This window comes from Oryctolagus cuniculus, chromosome 6, assembly GCF_051225735.1.
Source record: "Oryctolagus cuniculus isolate XC-2025 breed Fujian yellow rabbit chromosome 6, ASM5122573v1, whole genome shotgun sequence".
Lineage (NCBI taxonomy): Eukaryota > Metazoa > Chordata > Mammalia > Lagomorpha > Leporidae > Oryctolagus > Oryctolagus cuniculus.
Genome location: NC_142872.1, coordinates 159,091,784 through 159,112,894, shown reverse-complemented (window position 1 = coordinate 159,112,894; position 21,111 = coordinate 159,091,784). Strand labels below are relative to the sequence as shown.

Here is a 21,111-nt window from a genome sequence, read left to right as displayed (position 1 = left end):
AGGCAACTGCCCACTTGGTCTCCTGCCATATTTCCCCTCGCCCCTTCCCAGCATGCTCTTCACACAGTGGCTTTCGTCACACGTCATCTGAGGAAGCCTCTGCCTAGTACAGAGTGCCTTCCAGATTTAGATCGCAATTCGTCTACACTGAGTGAAGTTTCCAAATGACTGTCGCAGGTGGCTGCCACCAGCCCGCGCTCTGCCCTGGCTCTGGGTGGGGGCAGCTTGTGGGTAAGTCACCCCACTCTGATGCTCTGTCCCTTCTGTGGGGGCTCTCAGAGGGCCACTCCAGCCAGGCCAGCCAGCATTCCCAGCCCAACAGGCAACTCCCAGAGCAATGCTGGAATCAGCGTGCTGGAACCGTCTGTCTCTTCCTCCAAGACGCCTCCTATCTGGGTTTCCTGGCTTCAGACTCATACAGTGTGAACAGGAAGGTTTTACACAGACAGACAGACATGTGCGTATACAGGATGCATTTTGTGATACATGCTATATAATATACATTAAAGTTTCAAACCCATCACAAAGCTGAAAGAGTAGAACAATGAACACCTCATATGAGTGTCCTTTGGAAAGTTTGTGGGAAAACAGAATTAAAAGATAAGCATATTTTGATGCAAAATATGGAAATCTACACATAGTTTTTAATAATACGCATTTTTCACTAGCTTTTGGGAAGCCTATTGTATGCACAGATTTCAACGCCTTTTGCACTATAACACACTTCCATTTTAATCCTGTTTCCCACAAATGTCTTTGAAGTGCCTTGGTACCCCCTTCGCCCAGAGTCACCCAGCATTAACACCGCGCCATGCTTGTGTGCTCTCTCATTTCCAAGTCTCCCAGTGCATTATTCTCTCTGTGAACCACTGGAGAGTTAGAGCCATGGTGCCAGCTCACTTCCAGATTCCTCCACCCATGCCCCCTACGACCTGGAGCGTCCTCCCACCCTCCACCCCCATAACCACAATGCCATTATCACCGCCCCCCCCCCCCCCGGGGGGGGACTGCCTTTGACTCAATCCAACCCCATGCGTATCTGCACAAGCTCCTACCCCACCCCCGCCCTGGTCGTTCATGGTCTTTGCCGTGACGCAGGATGCAACCGAGCCCACACGCTGCACTGAGTCGCCCTGGCTTTTTAGCCCAGCATCTCGGGGGGAAGCTGTTTTTCATAAACCTTCTAGTATCTGCTGGTCATGACCCAGCAAGAGGAGGAGAGCAGTGGGGGCTGTTTCAGGCCTCTGATGATTTGACACTCATGGAAGACAGAGCCAGCGCTAGTGACACAAGGCAACGGAACCAACTGGGAAACAGAAAAGGCAAGCTGCATCTCTAAGCCTCGGCCAGGGGGTGAGCCCGGCAGCCAGCTCCGGGAAGGCACGGGGCACAGCGACAGCCCCAGGCAACCTTTCGTTAGAGAGAGAGGGCCAGCTGCTCCAGGGCCTGGCTCTCGGGAAGTGAGCTGCCGCTGTTCTCTAGCGCTACATAAAAATATCGATAACGCGTCTGTCTTCCCCGTCTTAGCAGAGAAGCCTGCTCGGTGTGGTCACAGAAACAGGAACCTGCCCCGCTACCAGCCCGCGCTCTGCTCGCTTCTCGCAGGAGGAAGTGTGAGGCTTTAGTGACTGCAGCGCTGCCTGCTAGCCTGGGCGGCTCCTGCACACCCGCGAGAGGCCCCATCGCCTGCTCATTCCCCAGTGGCAGCAGCTGATGGACAGTCGGTGACGCCGCCAGTGTCCCCTCCAGCCCCTCCGCAGCTGACTCCCAGGGAGGCCAGGCCTGGCCTTTGCAGGTATCTTGGGGGAGACGGCAGGGACGGGGCAGGGACAGACTTTGGGATTTTCTGGTGTACAGGAGGCAGGGTTGATTTTCTGAAGCCAAGAGCCCCCAAGGGCGCACAGTGGAGCTGGGGCCCCAGCCCACGCCTCGCACAGTGTAGTTGCTCAGTGAATGGCTGAGGCCTTGAGCTATGCAAAGAAGGGCTGGGGCTTGCAAAAGCCTCTGTCCGGCCAGAGGAGTTCTTTTGGCCCAAGAGCAGCCTGCGGGGGCACCTAGGACTTGCTGTTAGACTTCCTAGCTGTGTGACCTTGGGCAAGGCACCGAGGCCTCTCCAGACCTTCACTTTCTCATCTGTGAAATGGGAAATGGCACCTGAGTCTCACGGGCATTGGTGGATTATGAACACACGCTGGAGGCCAAGGCCGGTTTCAGATACGCAGCGGGTGCTCAGCGCATGCTGCTGCCCTGGGGTCCTGACCGCTGCGGCGTGTGGGGCTCAGGTGGCTGAGCACATTGGGTCTGCACAGCCAGAGGTCAGTGACAAGCACACAAGTGAAGGGGTGTGCATGGGGAGGGGTGGATGAAAGGAAGGGGAAACGTGGGAAGCATACGAACTCTGAAAGCCTGCTGGGATCCGAGGACATTTGGGAGACCTAGAACTTTCTAAGCAATGTGGCACATGCTACCCGTTCCTTGAGGCACCCACATATCCCGAGAGTCTGGTACTGGGGCTTTGGCCTTAGGATGTCCTAGTTGGAGCTCTGTTGAGTAGACGATGATGCCTCCCTCTTCTGAGTGACAGGGGAGGGGCCTGCAGTGCTCAGAGCCATCCTGTGCGCCTGCTGTTTGCTTTGGATGCGTAAGAAAACAAGACTCAGAGAGGTGAAGTGACTTGTCCAAGTAGCCCAGCTGGTAGGAGGCAGAGGCAGGGAGGGGCTCCCAGGGACTGACAGTGGTGGATGACAGAGGCCAGGGTCCACAACAGTGCCTGTCCCGGCAGGAGAAATGCATTCTGTAGTCTGCGAGCGGCCACTCTACTATCCACTACAATCATGGCCCTGCAAGTCTAGCAAACTGGGCTGTGGTCCTTTGACAACAGGCAAGTAAGCCCGGATGAACATTCTGGCAAGTTCTGTTGCCACTGCTACGCCCCAGTTAGAAGACTGCCAGTTTGGAGTGGTTAATACACCACAAAAGTGAAATAGGATAGGATGAAGCACCCATGGCTCAGCTCTCCAGGTGGGCCGCCGATGAACTGAGCCCCTCTGGACAGTCACTGTACCTCTCTGAGCCCCCATAAAAAGCAGCCCTGCTTCCTTGAATGTTGGAAAGAAGTTTACGCTGTGTGTGCTCTGTAGGAGGTGCTAAGTCAGACGCAGCAGCTGTGAGCACCACCCTTAAGCAGACAATAACCAGTCCCTCTGTTAGCCAGCAGGGCACACACAGTGGTTGAAATTGCAATACCACCAACCTGCCAAACACATCCCCTTACTGCTCTTCTGTCTGATACAAATGGAGCAGGCACGGAGAGGATCGCATTTCAGCCAACTGAGATCCTTTTCCTAAGACAGAGGTACTGCCTCACTCACAGCTGTGGGGGTTGGCAACACACTTCCGAGATGCATGGGCCTATCTTAAAGACACAGAGAGCATTTGGCCCGGCATGCCCCCATCGGCTTCCTGCAGTAATACACGCTGCTGGGTTCTCATTTTGCACCTGCCACACAGCAGGGGCTCCTTCTCCCTGGTTCTGAGAGAGGCTGGAACCAGAAGGTGTCTTTAAGGGCTTCTACCATGTCCTAGCAAACCATCTGGTTCTTGGTAGCAGCGAGGGCCCTGCTGGACATTGACCCATCTGTCTGTCCGTTTTCTCAACAAATACCCATTGAGGTTATTCCATGCGACTGACTTCCCCACCCTCTGACTCTACTACAGGTCTGAAGGAACCAAGAACAGCCTGTCCCAACCACTTCCTCCCATCCGGGCACCACGAAGGGAGGGGTGCATTTCATTATGGTAACTCTGGCCGTGGACAGAAACAGGGGCCTCAGGGTTCAGGGGCTCAGTAGGTCATACTTCTCTGGGCAGCAGGCAGCCTGGACCACGGCTGGAGAGTGTGTGTGTGTGTGTGTCTGTCTGTCTGTCTCTGTGTCTGTGTGTAGTGTGAACAAAGTAGGGACCCGAGGAAAGTCTAGGAAAGTGCAATGGTCCTCTGGCTTGCAGTGCAGGCAAAATGGTGACCTTGGACGGGGCAGGCAGACCTGAGAGCAGAGCACCTCCTGCATGCAATACATGGGGCCCCTCGTATGCATCACAGTCAGTCATTCAACCTGATGGACTGAGTGCAAGGGAGGAACCAGGCACCTGCCAGGGCAAGGTTTCCCACTGAGGACCAGAACCAACATGGATGCCGTCCTGGGAAAGCTATCCAGAGACGGGGTGCTCACTAAACCCTTCATGAAATGAATGCGTGAAGACAGACGCTGTATTTCACGAGGGGACCAACGAGAGCTTGGGGATGAGGAAGCGAGGAAAGCCGGTGCAGCCGATGAAGTCAGTTTAAGTCAATTCTCCCATTAGCCCTGGGAGAGGGACACATTGCCCTTGACCTACAGATGTGCCACCAACCCTCCTCCCTGCCCCCACTTTCCAAGTCTCCTGCGCAGCCAGGTTAAAACCTGCACCTTTGGAACACACGCTCCAAGCCCCCTGCGTCGTGGCTGCTTCGGGCTTCCGCTCTGTCTGTATGCCCAGCGGCCCACTGACTGCCCGTCGGTCATGGACGGCCCCCGAGCACACAGAACAGCGCACCAGCAGCTTGCTGTGAAGTAGCGAAGCTTGGTGTTACGCCACTCTCCAGCCACTTCCGTCCACCCCAGGGCATGGCGGTGTTACGCCACTCTCCAGCCACTTCCTTCCACCCCAGGGCATGGTGGGTGGCACAGAGCCAGCTCACCTTGATTCAAACCCTGTGTCCACCACTGACCAGTTAAGTGACTGCTCCAGCCTCAGTTTCCCCAGTCCCACCTGAGGTCCAAGTACAACGACGCATACACCATGCAGAGCTGTGCAGGTGGCGAGGAGGCGCCATCTAAGACACTGTGGACTCACCTTTCCTCCATACTTGTGAGTCCCGCCTGCGCCTGCTTCCCGTGCTCAGCCTTGCCAAGCGCCAGGGCACGCCGCCTGGACACACACCATGTATAGAGAGGTAGACTGACTAACTGATGGCCAAAGTCAGAAAGCGGCTTGCCCGTCACCTCAGGGAAGACAGTAGAGTAGACCCACCGTGTGTTCTAAAGACATAATGTGTGACAAGTCAAAATGAATGGGGGAAATGGGGTTCACTCTTGTGCTCGCAATATTGGAGTCACTGTCCAAGTGATTTTACGACACCACATCGGCAACCTCAGGGCTCAGAGCAGAAGGGCAGAACCCCGACAGCTGGCTCCCTGGCTGGCTGCCATGGGGTGGCTTCTCTGTGGTCAGAGGCAAGGGCGCCTGGAGACACAAGGCAGTGGGCATCCTGGGTCCCAGGCCTCCGTGCGTTTTCCTCTGGTCTCACCAGCAGCCCCAGCTCCTAGAGCATCTATCGTTTGGATTAAAATTTTATCAAACTGGGATGCAGGTATTGGTGGTATCAGGACTGGGAGTAAAAAGAACTAGAATACTAGGATTTGAATGCTGGCCCCATGCCTGAATAGCTGTGTGACCTTGAACAAGAAACTTAATCTCTCTGAGCCTCAATCTCCTTCTCTGTGCAAGGGGGGCTTGTTGGAGCATGAAACAAGTATGCGTTCTTTCAGCATCGCACTGAGGCCCCCACGCAGTGGATCCAGCCTGCTCTCTCCTTTGAGAACGGAGCTGTCTGCAGGCTGCCGTTCCAAGTAAGGAAAGCTGCCTGGAGACAGCCTCAGCACAGAATTGCTTCCCTCCAGTCTCTCTCTGCACATTTCTTCCCACCCCTGGGGTCCAGACGCGTCCCAAGGGAAGCCGGACATCAGCCCAAGGTGGTATTGACACGGCTGACATGGGCAAACAGTGAGAATCCGGACTTTTCTCCCCAGCACACTCAGTAATAAGCCTGCATCTGCACATCTCTGATGCACTCTCTCCCAAGCACACCGCTTCCTTCCTCTCTCCTTGTGGGGCACCCACTGCGCCCAAGAACCCCAGGGTGGCCCGACATCTGCGTGATTGACAAGTGACTCAGGCACAGCCCGCACGTGCTGGGTTAAGCCACGACACCATTTCCATCTCACTGATAAGCTTCTGAGTAACACGGGCGATTCACGCAAATGTACGAAACACATGGCTCAGGCTTGCTGGGAAGCGTGACGTCACAGAAAGCCAGACCTTTCTGATGCCCGTACCTGCATGCCGAGTGACACAGCCTCCCGGGGAGGTCTCCATCTGCCTCCCACACACTCACAAAGGCCCATTCTGTAGCCCCTGTGTGCCCGTTCTGTGTAATTGCTGGGGATGAAAATAATGGTCTTTGTTGTTGTTTTCTTCTTGCCAGGGTTTGTTATGCCAGCCAGATTACAGGGTGTGCAGGCATCCGGGGCCTGGCCCGGGGCCCAAATCCCATTTAAAACATGGTTCTTGTTGAGGAATGTGTTCTGCATCCAACAGAATCCCCGACCACGTGGCGCCCTGGCCCCTACCGTCCTGGGTGGTGGGGACGTTGCAGGAGGAGAGGAGCAAAGGCCCATGTCAGAGATGGCCCTCAGTGGCCACCTCTGCCTGCCAGGTGTCCCTCACCTGCACCCCTGCACTCCACCTGCCCGTGACAGGGCCACTGAGGCTGGTACACCAGCCATGTGCCTGGCCGTCAGTCCCTGCTCTCACTGATCTGAGTGCAGAAGCCCAGCCAAGCAGATATGGCGACGGCCATCAAAACCCCCAAAGCACAACCAGCAATCAAGAGCAGAGGTTCAGGACTTTACAGAGGGTGAAATTCAAAGCTGCCCCAGGACTGGGCAGCCCTCTTCTTCTTTTCATGATGTCTTAGAATGACCAGAAAGTGTCCCCTGGGACAATTCCATCCCAATCCAGTCTCAGGTGAATGCCTCTTTGTGAGCCTGAGAACAGGTGAGATCACTTTCCAGGTCCCTAGGAGCAGAAGGGGCTCCGAGACACAGCAGCCACACTGATAAATGATCCGTCACTTTCTTGTACAAGGTGCACAGAAGACTTAACTGGGTGACCTTGAGCAGGTTGCTTGCCCTTTCTGAGCCTTGCCTCGGTAATGCGAGGGTGTTGATCTGCAGTTTTTTCAATGAGTGCTTTATGATATCCCAGGGTTAAAGTGCTGTACCCAGAGCAGTGGAGGGGCAAGATGGCGAAGCTCCGATCCCACCCAGCAAGACGCTTGTGTCTGGAGGGCTCCTAAGGACGCTTTCTTTAAAACACAGTTTGAGCCTTAGCCTAGAGGAGGCTATCCCAAGTTCTCCCAGCGGCTCTCCCGTGCCTCTGATTTCGAGCCAGGCCTGAGAAGACTGGAGAAATGCCTGAGCCCCACCGAGCTGGCCACTTGCTCTCTGTGTCTCGCCCTCGCCCCGTAGCCCAGGAGCCCACAGTGATGCCACGACTCTCCTCTGCAGTTCCGCAGAAGGCGAGCAAGATGGGCTGAGGGCAAAGACCTGTGGCTGCACCTGCAGCCACCCTGCACTGGGGAACAGGGAATAATGTAGGTCACGGGCAGGCAACCCTGGCAGGCAGGCAGCCCCCAGTCTTGTGCTTGGGGAGGCGCACCTGTTGAGTGGGTCAGGATGTGGTGCGGGTGCCCCGGAAATCCTTTGAGATTCTTGGCAGGGAGAAGAATTAGATGTGTAGCCCCTGAGCTCCTTCTGCTTTCCCCCAAGCAAAGTGTCAGCCCACGAGCAGGGCTGAACCGGCTGGGAGACGGTTACGTGAGCCACAGCAACAGTCGTGGGGGTGCAGACAGTTAGGGCAATAGAGCCATGGGCCACCGTTGTGTCCAACTCTTTCCCCACCAACCGTGAGGACCCTAAGGAGCTGAGATGCGAAAGGACTTGCTGTGACCTGCCCACTCGACCCCCCACCTCCAGGACCCAGACGTGGTAGCAGCTACTGTCTTCTAACACATCTCTGCTGCGATATGACCTGTGAGGTAGCCCTCACAAAACTCCCATAGGCTCAGAGGAAGGAAGTGACGTGCCAAAGGACACAGAGCCAGGCGTTGGGGAGCCAGGATCTGCCTCCAAAATCCGCCCTTTAAGGCTTCAGATTATGCAAGCAACGCATGCACACGGGACAGAATTTGGGTCTTGTAGAAGCGGGTACAGAATAGATTGATGGATTCATTGGTAAGCTCACCATCCTGAGAAAACCCTGCAAAACAGTTTGTGAATTTTCCCTTTCTATTGTTCTGTGCGCCGTACACCCCCATGCACATTGGATTGTTACAAAGATGGGGTACTGTAAGCACAGCTAGTCTTTCTCCTGCTTGTTTACTTTGGTTTTCCAGACAATTTGCTTCGGTGCTCCCAGCACCCCTGCCTCCACTCTCCCGTCTGCTCCCCACAGCTGGTTCCCCAGATCTGGGGTTCCAAACACGGCCATGCAATAGCCCCCACACACCTCAGGGCCCCCAGGGCCCTTCTGCTAAGGGTTCCCCTCAAAAGTAATGGTCCCTGGAGTTCACTTTATGACTTTTAAAAAAGTCACTTTTATGTTCCCTTCTTGGACTGGACAGAGGGTGGACAATGGGCAGCACTTCCCGGGGGTTCAGAGCACGGGTTTTAGAGTCAGGCAGGCCTGGTTGGAACCCCAGTTCTACTTCTTCCTCTCTATATCACCTTGGACACATCCCTTAGCCGACCTGTTCCATACAGGCCACTGTGGCAACAAGGCTGGGGTATGGGGCTCACCAAGAGCTAGCCTCTTGGCTCGCAGGAAACAGAAGCTGACTGACCCAGTGGCGGGGCTGTTCTGGGGGTCACTGCTGCTGCTGGAGCCAACGTCGGCTACTTCCAGAAGTTCATAGAAAAATGGAATGAGGAGGTCAGTTTATTTTGGTGCAAAGCATTTTAAGACTCTGATACAAGGGGTCTTCCAAAGTTCCCGGAAAATGTATATTATGCAAAAAATGGCATGGATCTCAGATTTGTTCGCACCAAAATGAACTTGCAATTCCATTTTTCCCATGAGTTTCTGGACGTACCCTCGTACATGATGGGTATGAGGCTTTTCTACGCGAGGCGTGGAGGTCCGAGCCCTAGAGGTCCTGGGGAGGTGTGAACAGCCGTGACCAAGGAAAGGGGGTGCATCTCCAACTAGGCTTTCACACCCCACAGTCGCCAATGGTTTGGTTCCTGGTTCTCCCGTGGAGTTGGCAGGTTCTGAGAAGCCTGGCGCCTCGTGTTTTGGTGACAATGCAAAGTGCACAGCCAAACAGCCCAGGCTGTGGGAGACAGGAACCACACCCACAAAGGCTGCCAGCACACAAGTGGTGCATTACTGATGGCGACCCCCTGCAGGCGTGCGTCCCTTGCATGCCACATGTCCACTCACGGTGACCAGCAGCCATATACTGACCAGCTGACCAGAGACCTGAGACAGCAGCAAGGTTCCAAGCAGAGAGCACAGGGTCTGAAACCCGGAGATACGAGGTTTTCCAGCTCTAGGACTGTGGGCAGGTGGGCTGACCCCTGACCTCCACGTGACGAAGGGACGTGGTCAACACAGGTTTCACGGGTGTCCATGGACTGCCCGCCCAATGGCAGGTGCTATACGTGTTACCGGCCTTCCCCTGATCCTGAAGAACATGAAGAAAAAGTTTGGATTCTGTCTAGCGGGATTTCGTAACGAAGCTGCGATGAACCTGCTCTCTTATTAATAACTTTCAAAAAGACAGTGAGTCTTGATAGCTAAAATTAAATGAGGTCAAAAGGCTCTCTCTTTGGAGATCATCTCTCATTCATCTCATTTTTCCAAAGAGGAAACTGAGGCCCAAGGTCACACAAAGCAAGCCTCACTGATCCACAGGCTGGAGGGAAAACGAGAGGACGATCACTGTGGCTCCCTGACCTGGAACCTCGGGACCAGCCCGCGGAGGCCGGGGCGGAGGAATCCCGCCTCCTCAGAGTCAGTGTTAATTAACTCATTTCTCTTTTGCCCTTTTCCTATTGTTCCGAGAAGCAATTTCGACTCCGGGCCCCTCTCTCCCACTCCCAGCCACTGCATAAAACTGTCACAGATTAAATCAGATTGTGCAGTTTTCATCAGGGAGCCTCCAGCTCTCATTCTCCGGGGGGCATTCTCACTCCGCTCAAATGAAAGCCTCTCTCGTCTCAGTTAACTCCTTCGTGGAGACGAGGAAGCCAGGGAACAGACCACCGAGGAGATTTCTGGTGGGTGATTTTGGAGGGCTTCTAGGCTAGCCGCAGCCCCTGCTCTCACAAAGCAGACGAGCAGCGGACAGAAGGGGCTGGAATGCGAGAGACGGAGAGAAGGCGTGCGTTAGACGGAGCCCCTGGGCTGGCAGGAGTGACTCGACCTTCCTCGGCTCGCGACCCTGGGTAGGTTGGACTTGAATTTCTTACGGGGACCCCCGTTTTTCTATCTGAATGCTGCACATTCTCGCCTTTTTCCTCCTTTACTGGATACCAGGGATCGCCCCCAAAATACCACGAGAGCCTGTGAGGAGACGTAGAATGCTGCTGGGAAGGACGGAGATGTCAGAGTTCACGGTGAAAGTCGGCAGCCTCTTCCTGACTAGCTTTCTGTACGGCTGTGGGTGAAGGAAGGGGAGGGACAGGCATCAAGGTGCCAGCCTGCCGCTCAGACATGGCTCTGGTCGGCAGAGGCCACAGGCTGGAGGGAAGTGGGTGCCAGCACTCCTGGAGGGGTGGGGTTCAGGGCACAATCTGTTGGTGCTTTGTGACACCTGCTACCATGTGTCTGGTGAGAGACAAACTGGCATTGCTGAGGGCACTGTGGTGAGGGAGGAGCTGGGCTAGGCCAGCACACACCTGCATCAGAGTTTTCTCCCCAGGCACTCAAAGGCCTCAGTGGTCACAGACTGGGTGGCTCAGGCCCAGAGGCAGCTGGGGGAGTGGGGGGAGGGATCCAAGAAGAATGAGGAGCAGGACCGAGGTGGTGGCTGGCCTGCATGGCACAGCCTGGGCACATTATGCACCCATGGCATGGAGTCTGTGTGGGATAGCCTGTGCATGTCACACGTCTGCTTTGTGAGGTCTGCATGGGATAGCCTGTGCATGTCACACGTCTGCTTTGTGAGGTCTGCATGGGATAGCCTGTGCATGTCACATGTTTGCTTTGTGAGGTCTGCATGGGATAGCCTGTGCATGTCACACGTCTGCTTTGTGAGGTCTGCATGGGATAGCCTGTGCATGTCACACGCCTGCTTTGTGAGGTCTGCATGGGATAGCCTGTGCATGTCACACGTCTGCTTTGTGAGGTCTGCATGGGATAGCCTGTGCATGTCACACGTCTGCTTTGTGAGGTCTGCATGGGATAGCCTGTGCATGTCACACGTCTGCTTTGTGAGGTCTGCATGGGATAGCCTGTGCATGTCACACGTCTGCTTTGTGAGGTCTGCATGGGATAGCCTGTGCATGTCACATGCCTGCTTCGTGAGGTTTGCATGGGATAGCCTGTGCATTACACACCTGCTTTACAAGGTCTGCATGGGATAGTCTGTGTGCATTACACACACACATTCTGTGCAGTGCTGGCAGCCTTTCAGAGCACAGGTTTGCTCCTTCCCCGGTACCGTCTGAGACGGGGCCCTGGGCAGTGCCTGTCCCTACTGCGTCCCTGCTCCCACATGGCCCTGCTGTTCTCAAGGCACTGGCTCAGAGCCCAGACACTTCAGCTGCCCGCCAAGTGTCTGCTCAGCTGAGGGGAGGTGGGTTCCAGTTTCTGAGCATGCATTCTTGAGTGTCTTCACCTGGCCAGGGCCTGGGGACAAGGCTGGCTGGTGTTGGGGTGATGTTCTTAACACCTTCCCCACCCAGAGAAAGGATCCCGCCACGCCCGAAGGCATCCCCCCGGACCCCAGGCTCTATTTGTGAGAGCGGGGAGAGAAGGGCCCAGGCTTCGCCTTAGCAAGGGCCTTGCCCTCTGCAGTCACCAAGGCTGGGAGCAGCTGAAGGCGATGGGGGGGGGGGGTGCACCTAGCGTAGAATCTGAGGCCCTTCCAGTCCCGCCTTCTGTGCTGCAGCTCGAGTCTGCTGACTGTGCAAGCTGGCAATGACGTGGGGAGTGTTACAAAGCATCACCAGGTTATGCATGATGGCGTGTGTAACAGTGTAGCCTATATGGACTTCTACAAATCCCTCGTTTGTTTCCCCTTCTTTCTTTAATAACCCAGGAGTCCCACCAGATACCATCTGTTCCCCTACATCAGGCAGTGTGCAGCCCTGCCTGTTCTGACTGCGAGGTCTTTCCAGAAACTGTGTGGGTGGTCCCCGACTTAAGACTGCTCAGATTACCACGTATACACTTTGCAAAAGCAATGCGCATTCTGCAGAAACTGTCCCAGGAATCCTGAATTTCGATTTTTTCCCCTGGCTCACAACATAAGATACCATTCTCTCTCGTGGCGCTGGGCGATGTGGCAGGGTGCAGCTCCCTGTCAACCCCATGATCCTGGGAAAGTACCACGCAGTGTGCAACAGGTCACGTGGCTGAGACACATTTCCGATTCACAGTATTCTCCATTTACGGAGATGGGTTTTTCAGGATGAGGCCCACCGCAAGCCAAGGAGCAGCTGGATGTGTGAGGCACAGAGGGGACAGATGCCAGCTGCGAGTTGGCCTGGCTGACTTAGGGGCCCTTCCAAGCATCTAAGAGCAGGGGGAAAATAAGTTAGCAGCTGGGCTGGGGCCTGTCCCTTCTCTCCTGTCTCTGTCCCCACCAGACAGGGGCAGCTCTATCTGTGGGCGTGGCCTTCTCCAATCCTCTTGCAGGGGGCAGCTTCCCCGAGACTCTGTTCTGTGGTTCTCTACGTCCCTGTACCAAAACACCTGTTCGAGGGCGCAGAATTCGCTCCTTTTCAAGGACATTAATGCCAACAGACCAGAGACGGGCAATGTCCACGACTAACACGTGTTTGACCTCAGGCCGCACTGCAAGTGTTCTGTGTGCTATGAATCAGCTAGTTTTGCAGCCATAACCCAAGGCTGTCCTATGATCACCCCCTCCGCAGGCCAGCAAATCTAGCAACTTGCTGCAGACCAGCCACCTGGTATGTGCACAGCCGGAAGGCACGTGGGGTAGCCTTCCTCCAGAACCCACCCTGGAAACGGTAGCGGAGCGAAGGGGCAAGTTAGCATCTGTGGGGCACATCTTAGCTCCACCACCACTTGCCACGTGACTCTGCACCTGGCACCTCTTTGAGACTCAGTTTCCTTCACAGCAAAATGGGTTCATGGAGGCAGGGACTTGGCAACACGCAAAAGCAATGGCAGAGTTGAAAGTCCCTGAGCTGTACTTGTTAAGAAACTCAAAGATGAGAAAAGGCAGGACCCGTGAGGGCCCTCCCTCATCCTTTACCACTTCCAAGCTGCGTGCGCCCTGAATTCCCGCTGCAAGGCAGCTGGTGGCCAGGGTTCCTGAGCGCGGGTCCTTTGTGGGCCCCCCGGAAACGTCGCTCGGCTTCCGACACAAACCCTGCCTCCTGTCCTCAGAGCAGAGGAATGGAAACTTCTGCCACCAACAGTCTCTGCGAGCAACTTCCCTCTCTGTGGTTTGTCTCTGTCATTCCCTTGATAAAAGAATGCGAGCTGCCAGTGTCACCGAGGTTCACGAATCGCATCTTCACACACAAACGGCCGCCCTCCGAGAGCAGGCTGTGCGAGAGGATGCGCCATGCACTCTAAACTGGGTCATTCCCCACTGCCAGGGCGCGTGGCGCGGCTGACTTTCCGTGTGTGTCTCCTGTGCCCCAGGCTCCGAGCAGCCCCGGCGGCCCCAGCAGAGAGACAGATGGGGAACAGCGTGAAGTCCACCCCGGCACCCCCGGAGAGGCCTCTGCCCAGCTCGGACGGTAAGTCTGACTCTTGGCTCACTCTCTTGGCTCTGTCCCGGGAGAGCCCGAGGGAGACGGGTGGTTGTAACTGCCCCACAGGGCACTGACACCTGGTGAGGCTGTCACCTCACTGGTCTCTGTGCCGCGTTTGTAGCTCAAACGCTACGTACTGAAAAGTATAAGAGGACGGAGTGTGTGGCACCCCTCAAGGATGCTAAAGAGTTGGCATGTGGAGGTGGCTCTCCAAGACCAGTGAGCTCAGTCCCTGTGCTCTAGAGGCGAGGAAGCTAGGGCTTGCAGAGGGAATGTCACTCATGTCACTCGCCATGCCCAGAGTCAGATCCCCACGCCGGGGAGGCTGACTCTGAGAGCCAGTTAGCCGCTTATCACCGTCTGCACGGTTAGCTGCAAGAGCCTCACCAGCATCCGGCTGCCAGGCTGACGCTCTTTGTGACCACTCCCGGGAAAGAAAGCACGCCTGCGTCCCCTGGGCAGAGGCAGGGGGCCAGCCTTCTAGAGGTAGAGCACAAGCCTGCCGCCTCGTCACTGCGGACCAGGCAGCCTTTTCTTTTTTACAGATTTATTGGAAAGTCAAAGTTACACAGACAGAGAGAGGGAGGGAGGGCAGGAGGGAGAAAGAGAGAGAGACAGAAAGTGAGACAGAGGTCTTCCATCCACTGGTTCACTCCCAGGTGGCCACGACAGCCAGGCTGGGTTGGGCCAAAGCCAGGAGCCCAGAGCTCCATCTGGGTCTCCCACGTAGGTGGCTGGGACCCAAGCACTTGGGCCATCATTTGCTGCTTTCCCAGGCAGATTAGCAGGGAGCTGGGTCGAAAGTGGAGCAGCCACGACATGAACTGGCACCCATATGAGATGCGGTGTTGCAGGTGATGGCTTCACCCCCTAGGCCACAACGCTGGCCCTGATACAGGTTTTGAAAAGATGCCAGGTTGGGACAGATTCCCAAGGCTACAAAGAGTTCACAGCCACTGGGAAGGAACAGCAGGGAACAGAGGGCTAAGGCCGAGGGCCGGATCCACTGTGCCCCCAGCTCAGCAGTGCTGGTGACTCTAATGCCCCTGAGTTCACTGCTGAGGATTCCTGGGGTGGGCACTGGGCAGAGGGCATAGCGTGTGGGTGCCCTGGAGGACTGAGAAGGGGAAGGTCAGGGCAGCCACCTGTCCCTCGGCGCCTGCAGGGTGAACACCAAGGGCGATTTTAGGACACTCAGGCCTCCCACCTTCCATCCTGCCTCGGGCCTGGTGTGCATCTCCCGCACCATGACTACCCTGGGCTGCCCCGTGCCCCGCAGCACCGCACTGGGCAGAGTTCCCCGAGCACAGACAGCCATCCTGCCCACCACGCCGGATCCCACCCTGCCTTTGGCTTTTGCTCCTTGCCTGGCTGCACCGCTCACGCACGTGAATGTGGGGAGACTGCCAGCTCCACCTGCCAGTCAGACCCTAGGGCAGCCTTACCGGCCCTTATTTTTCTAGTGACTCCCCTCCTCAGGTGAAAGGAGGACAAACAGGAGGAATGTTCTCCTGGAGTCTGCGCGCAAGGTGGAGCAGAGTGTATGTGCTGGGGGCCCGAGAGGAGAGGGGCTTCTCTACCTCCCATGCAGACCCCAGAACAGGATGCCCTTGTGCAGGCAGTCCCCTGCCTGCTGCCACTGTGGGGAGGCAGCTTGGGCTCCATTTTCACCTTCTCCAAACTGGCTCAGGTCACAGCCTCCTCCGCTGGCCAAGAACCAGTGCTAGAAATCTGCCAGTGCCATGCCCAGGGCTGGGCAGGGCTGGGCTCGGGAAGCACCTGCCCCGGCCCTTGTTGTGTTGTGGTCTCTCAGCCCAGGGCACAGGGTATGCTTGAACAAGCCTCAGGCAAACAGTGGCCTCTAAGGACTGGCCCATCTGCCTTTCTTTTTCAGATGCAAATCGTAATGAAGTCAATTTCTCTTTTTCCATTGTGTGGGTGGGAGGGCACCTCTACAGAGAAGGTGAGGGGTCTCCCCACCCCTCCACCCCTTGGTTGAGAGAATTCCCCAGGCCTACCCAGCCTATGATCCAGGCAACCACATCAAGCACTGGTGGGGTGCTTTTTCAACCCCCAACCCCACCCCCCAAAATTTCCCTTATCACCCATCCTGACTTTGTTTCCTCTTCTCTCTGACGTCAACCACGGAGGAGAGGAAAGTGTAGTTGGTGATGCTTTGGTCCCTGTCTGCAGGCTGCCCAGGGTTGGGGTCCTCATGGCACGAGCTCCGTCTGAGCTAAGTCTCCTTCTTAGGTTAGTCTCAAACACGGAGGAGATGGTGCAGCTCCTGCTCCTCGCTTTAGGACACAGGTGGTCTGGCCCTGTCAAGGCAACTGCAGGCGACACTCGAAATTCATTAAGTACACCGCAGGCTAATTTTTAACTTGGTAATTTTGTATGACCCATGAATGATGTTATAAATGCCCAAATGGCCCCTGGCAGGAAAAAAAGGTTTAGGCCAACACACACGTACAGCTACCTCTGATGCTAGATGAAATGTCCACGGGCCCAGGGCACTGCCGCCCGGGCCCTGCACAGGGTCAGCAGGATGCCGACCTGCACGCTCTCCCCACACCAAGACTGTCTGCCTCGGGGCATCTGGCTCTTCTCCCAAAATAAGCTTCCCAACACATTCTTCATTAGTCCGCTTCGCAGGGGCTAGAGCGTCACCAAGCCCACAGAGGCAGCAGAACTCGATGGAGATGGGCCAGGTTTCAGAGGTAAAAGATCCTGACCCAGCTTTTGGAAACACAAAGAGCCTCACAGACTATAAGGTCCCAATCTGTCCCTGTAACAAAAGGAGAAACCAAGATTTGGGGCCAAAGATAACTTTTTGTACAACTGGAGCTATTAAGAATATTTACTACTCTTATTAAGGACTAGGGTGGGCATCTGGTATGATGTTTAACTCACTACTTGGGAGGTCTCCTAGCAGGAGTGCCTGGTTCAAGTCCTGGCTGCTCTGCTTCTGATCCAGCTTCCTGCCAAGGCACACCCTGGGAGGCAGCAGATGCCGGCTCAAGGACCTGGGTTCCTGCCACCCATGTGGGAGGTCCAAGTTACGTTCTAGGCTCCTGGCTTCAGCCTGACCCAGCCTTGACTGCTGCAGGCATTTGGGACAAGTGAACCAGTGAAGGAAAGCTCGCTCTCTATTAAGAATGACATTCTTAAGAGATGATCATGATGTTCCAAAGACTAACACCTGAAAAGCAGACCTAAGCAGTCCCAGTAGCCGCTGAGCTCCGCCCGGGCCTGATTCTTCACCTCCTCCTTTCCACTCGTTCAGCCGGCTCCTTGCTGAGTTGAGCTCTCAGCAAGTATTGTGTATTTTAAACTTCAGTTTCTGTTCTCACCAAACAGAGCTGGTGTTTAGATGAGAAGACATTGTCGCATCAAAACACAGTTGGCGGAAATTGGCCCCGGGTGATGGAACAGTAACCCTGCTCCCCTGAGAAGGGTGCCAGCTGCCTGCCACTCACCGAGGCAGACTCTAAATGTACGATTTATCATGAATGCTTACCCCAATCAAAGGAGGCCGATGTGGCTATCGCCCTTTTTACACATGAAGCAACCCAGCTCAGGTTAGTTAAAAATAAAATCTTTCCCCAAATCGCAGAGCTATTAAGTGGTGAAGGTGGAATTGAAGCCAGGTCTGATTGATTTCAAAGTCCATTCTCTTTCTACAAAGCTCCCCTGAAAATTCTCTCTGGATTTCTTCTTTCATGCCTGGCACATATTTCTTTACTTAATTCATTTTCTTATCTTAAGCCTGCAATAATTCCACCTCCTTCCTCAGCATGCCCCATCTGATGGAATTCAAATGCTCAGCCAGTCACAAAGCCAGGAGCCTCGGGAGTACATGGTGATATGCTTGAACTTCAGGAGTAAACTTGAATTTCCTACCTTACAGAAGACCAGGGACGTGTTGGGAGGGGTCTCGGCACCATAGCTTGCTCAGAAAGGCCCCCTTCCCCGCCGCCATACCTTCTGGTTTCTAACACTGATGATGCAGGGAACGGGGACCCATACTAGACCCCCCGCCAAGGACCAGGATGGGCCACGGAGTCCTTAAGAAGAAGCCCAAGGCCGGCGCCGCGGCTCACTAGGCTAATCCTCCGCCTAGCGGCGCCGGCACACCGGGTTCTAGTCCCGGTCGGGGCGCCGGATTCTGTCCCAGTTGCCCCTCTTCCAAGCCAGCCCTCTGCTGTGGCCAGGGAGTGCAGTGGAGGATGGCCCAGGTGCTTGGGCCCTGCACCCCATGGGAGACCAGGAAAAGCACCTGGCTCCTGGCTCCTGCCATCGGATCAGCGCGGTGCGCCGGCCGCGGCGGCCATTGGAGGGTGAACCAACGGCAAAGGAAGACCTTTCTCTCTGTCTCTCTCTCTCACTGTCCACTCTGCCTGTCAAAAAAAAAAAAAAAAAAGAAGAAGAAGAAGAAGAAGCCCAAGTGGTTTCTAGGTGTGAGAGCTGTCAATTCATCACCATGGGACAATGGCTTCAAAGGGAAGTTCTAGGGGTCAGAGGTATGGGTGTAGCAGGAAGGCTGAGGCTCCTCTGGAGCTCCTGGGCAGGTGGCCTTGGTGTTGACTGAGGTGGGAGGAGCAGGCCAAGGGACAGTTCATGTGCTCCAGGCTAAGGGAACAGCTTCTGCAGGGGCCTTGGGGCCAGGAGCCTGGCAGCTTTGAGAAAGAGCGGCCACACTGAGCCGAGGTGGCGAGGAGCATGCTAGCAGGAAGTCCTTTCAGATACGGGGCCATCAGTCTGGGAAGAACAGAGTTCCACCAGGGAGCCATTCTCCAGCCGCTCGTCCTACAGATAAGGAAACCCAGGCAGCAGAAGGGAAAGACGCTGCCGCCTGGGCCAGGGTGTATCAGCCCCAGCCTCTGGGCACATGTATCGGAAGCTGAGCAAGTCACGGGCCTGAGGCCCCCTCACAGGCCCTGCGTCCTCCTGGGCTGCCCCTCATGTTGTGTTTGCAATTTCAAGTTCTGCTTAGGAGGACCTCCTGATTTGCATAAGCGACTCGCCCCACCACATCTGGATCAGCCCCTTCTTAGAACTCGGGACTTGGGGCTTCAAAGCCAGCACCAGGTTACACAAGGAAAGGCTCCCTGGTTTTTGGAATTCAGGGAGGCGGGAAGTGGGGTGTGCCCCTGTGGGCACAGGGAAGGTAGGCAGGGAGCTAGGCCTGTGGTCCTGCCTCTCCAGCCCTGGCATGGCCCCTCAATGCGTTTTCCTAGGACTCTAAGGTCGCCAAAGACCACGTTTTGTTTCCATCTCACCCCAGAAGCTCTTGCTCTTACCTGGTGTACTTGTGACTCAGCCTCCCCAAGGGCACAGCCCACTGGAATGCCCTGTCCACTGTGCTACCTTGTCTCTGATTCACATACCCACTGGTGACCAAACGTTTCTCCAAAACCCTCATCCATCCCCCTGACTCATTCTACTCTGCGACCTTTCTTTGTCAAAGAGACTTGTGACTTGGAGACCCTGGGACATCTGGGTTGTAGGAGGCAGGATCTGGGGGTGCCAGCGTGGGGGCGTCTTGATCCTAGTAGGCAGTCAGTTTAGGCACAGAACTCGCCCGCCACTTGTGGGCCGGAGTTTCTTCAGATGTCCCTGGGGAGAGGGACCAGGGAATGCCACCTGCCAGGGCGGTGTCTGTGTTCTCTAGTATGCGAGCTCCGTGAGAGCAGGGGGCCCGGTCTGCTCTGCTCGCCAATGCCTGGCTTGAGGCAGATGCTCTCTGAATAACTGCTGGTTGAATGAATACATGGTGCGTTCCCCAGAATTCTGAGTTCAGATGCCCAGCCAGCAGGTGGAGCGATTGTTGGCACAGCCAGCAATGACTGTATTTGCTAATTTGTAACACAGAGGATTTCCCCACAAATGTACCCCAAGATCACCCTGCACCTAGTGCATCTCAATTATGGTAAATCACTAAGGATGTAAGACAGATATACTGCCTAGCATCAAAAAGCAAATTCCGGGGCCAGGGCTGTGCCACTGCCCGTGACACTGGCATCCCACACTGGAGCACTGATGCCAGTCCCAGCTGCTCTGCCTCTGACCAGCTTCTTGCTAATGCTCTTGGGAAGGCACGGAGGATGGCCTGGGTGCTTGGGCCCCTGCCACCATGTGGGAGACCAGGATGAGGTCCTGGCTCCTGGCTTCGGTCTGGCCCAGACCTGGCTGTTGTGGCCATTTGGGAAGTAAACCAGCAGATGGAAAATCTCTCTCTTTGCCTCTCCCTGTCTGTCGCTCTGCCTTTCAAACGAACAAACAAATCCTTTCAAAATAAAAGTGGCTTCCTACATTCTCACTTTATCTCTACGTAAGCTGTGGTCACATGAACCAAGTACATAGCATTCCCTCCTTTTCAAGACCTCACTAGAATTATTTTCCATACACATGCAATGACAAATATTTTTCTTCTCCCTCCTCACCCCTGACAAAAGTCTCTACTCAACAGATCCCCAACATAGCTCCTTATTACATGCAGGAATCTCAAAAAGCTCATGGAAAATGGAATTTTAAAAAGCAGCTCATTTTGGTGCAAACATTTTTGAAACCAGTGCATGGTTTTTGCATATGATGCATTTTCCGTGAACTCTGAAGAGCCCACCCCATTCTAGGAGGAGAAGTGCTTCCTTTCACCTCAGAGTTGGTGACCTCACCTGTCGTGGGGCCACAGGGCTCTTTCCCCAGGGAGGGGACCGGAGACAATGGGAATAAAAGGGACTTCTTTGTATCTGAGAGACACAGCTCCCATCTGCCAGTTTACGCCCCAAATGCCCGCATCAACTGAGGCTGGCCAGGGCTGAAGCTGGGAGCTAGGAACTCAATCGAGGCGTCCTGCATGGGGTGGCAGGGACCCCACTCTTTGAGCCACCACTGCTGCCTCCCACAGTCTGTGTTAGCAGGAATCTGCAGTCAGAAGCTAGAGCCAGGAATGGAACCCAGGTACTCCAACACGGGATGCAGGCGTCTTGACTACCAGCTAAATGTCTGTTTAACATCAGGAGGTGATGCTATAAACATTCATCTTATCTCCTAAGGACCTTGGAGGGAGGCATTATTACCCCCGTTTAAAGAGGAAAAGATTGGGGCCAGTGCCATGGCTCACTTGGTTAATCCTCCGCCTGCGGTGCTGGCATCCCATATGGGCGCCGGGTTCTAGTTCCGGTTGCTCCTCTTCCAGTCCAGCTCTCTGCTGTGGCCCAGGAAGGCAGTGGAGGATGGCCAGGTGCTTGGGCCCCTGCACCCACATGGG

At 55.3% G+C, this 21,111-nt stretch overlaps 2 protein-coding genes across 3 annotated transcripts in view; one reads left to right on the top strand and one right to left on the bottom strand.

The window, feature by feature from the left end:
- TG (thyroglobulin) overlaps positions 1-21,111 on the bottom strand; it is a 229,632-nt gene that overhangs the window by 52,427 nt on the left and 156,094 nt on the right. The window lies entirely within an intron of this gene.
- The window catches only part of SLA (Src like adaptor), a 33,755-nt gene continuing 13,761 nt past the window's right edge, over positions 1,118-21,111 (top strand). Inside the window, exons 1-2 of one of the 2 annotated variants that reach the window (XM_008255928.5) lie at positions 1,118-1,795; positions 13,726-13,823. In XM_008255928.5, coding sequence (XP_008254150.3) covers positions 13,763-13,823 — 61 coding nt within the window. In that variant the 5' untranslated portion in view covers positions 1,118-1,795; positions 13,726-13,762. Of the gene's footprint in view, positions 1,796-13,258; positions 13,824-21,111 lie in introns of those variants that run through there. The other variant, XM_002710550.6, reaches the window with a different exon arrangement.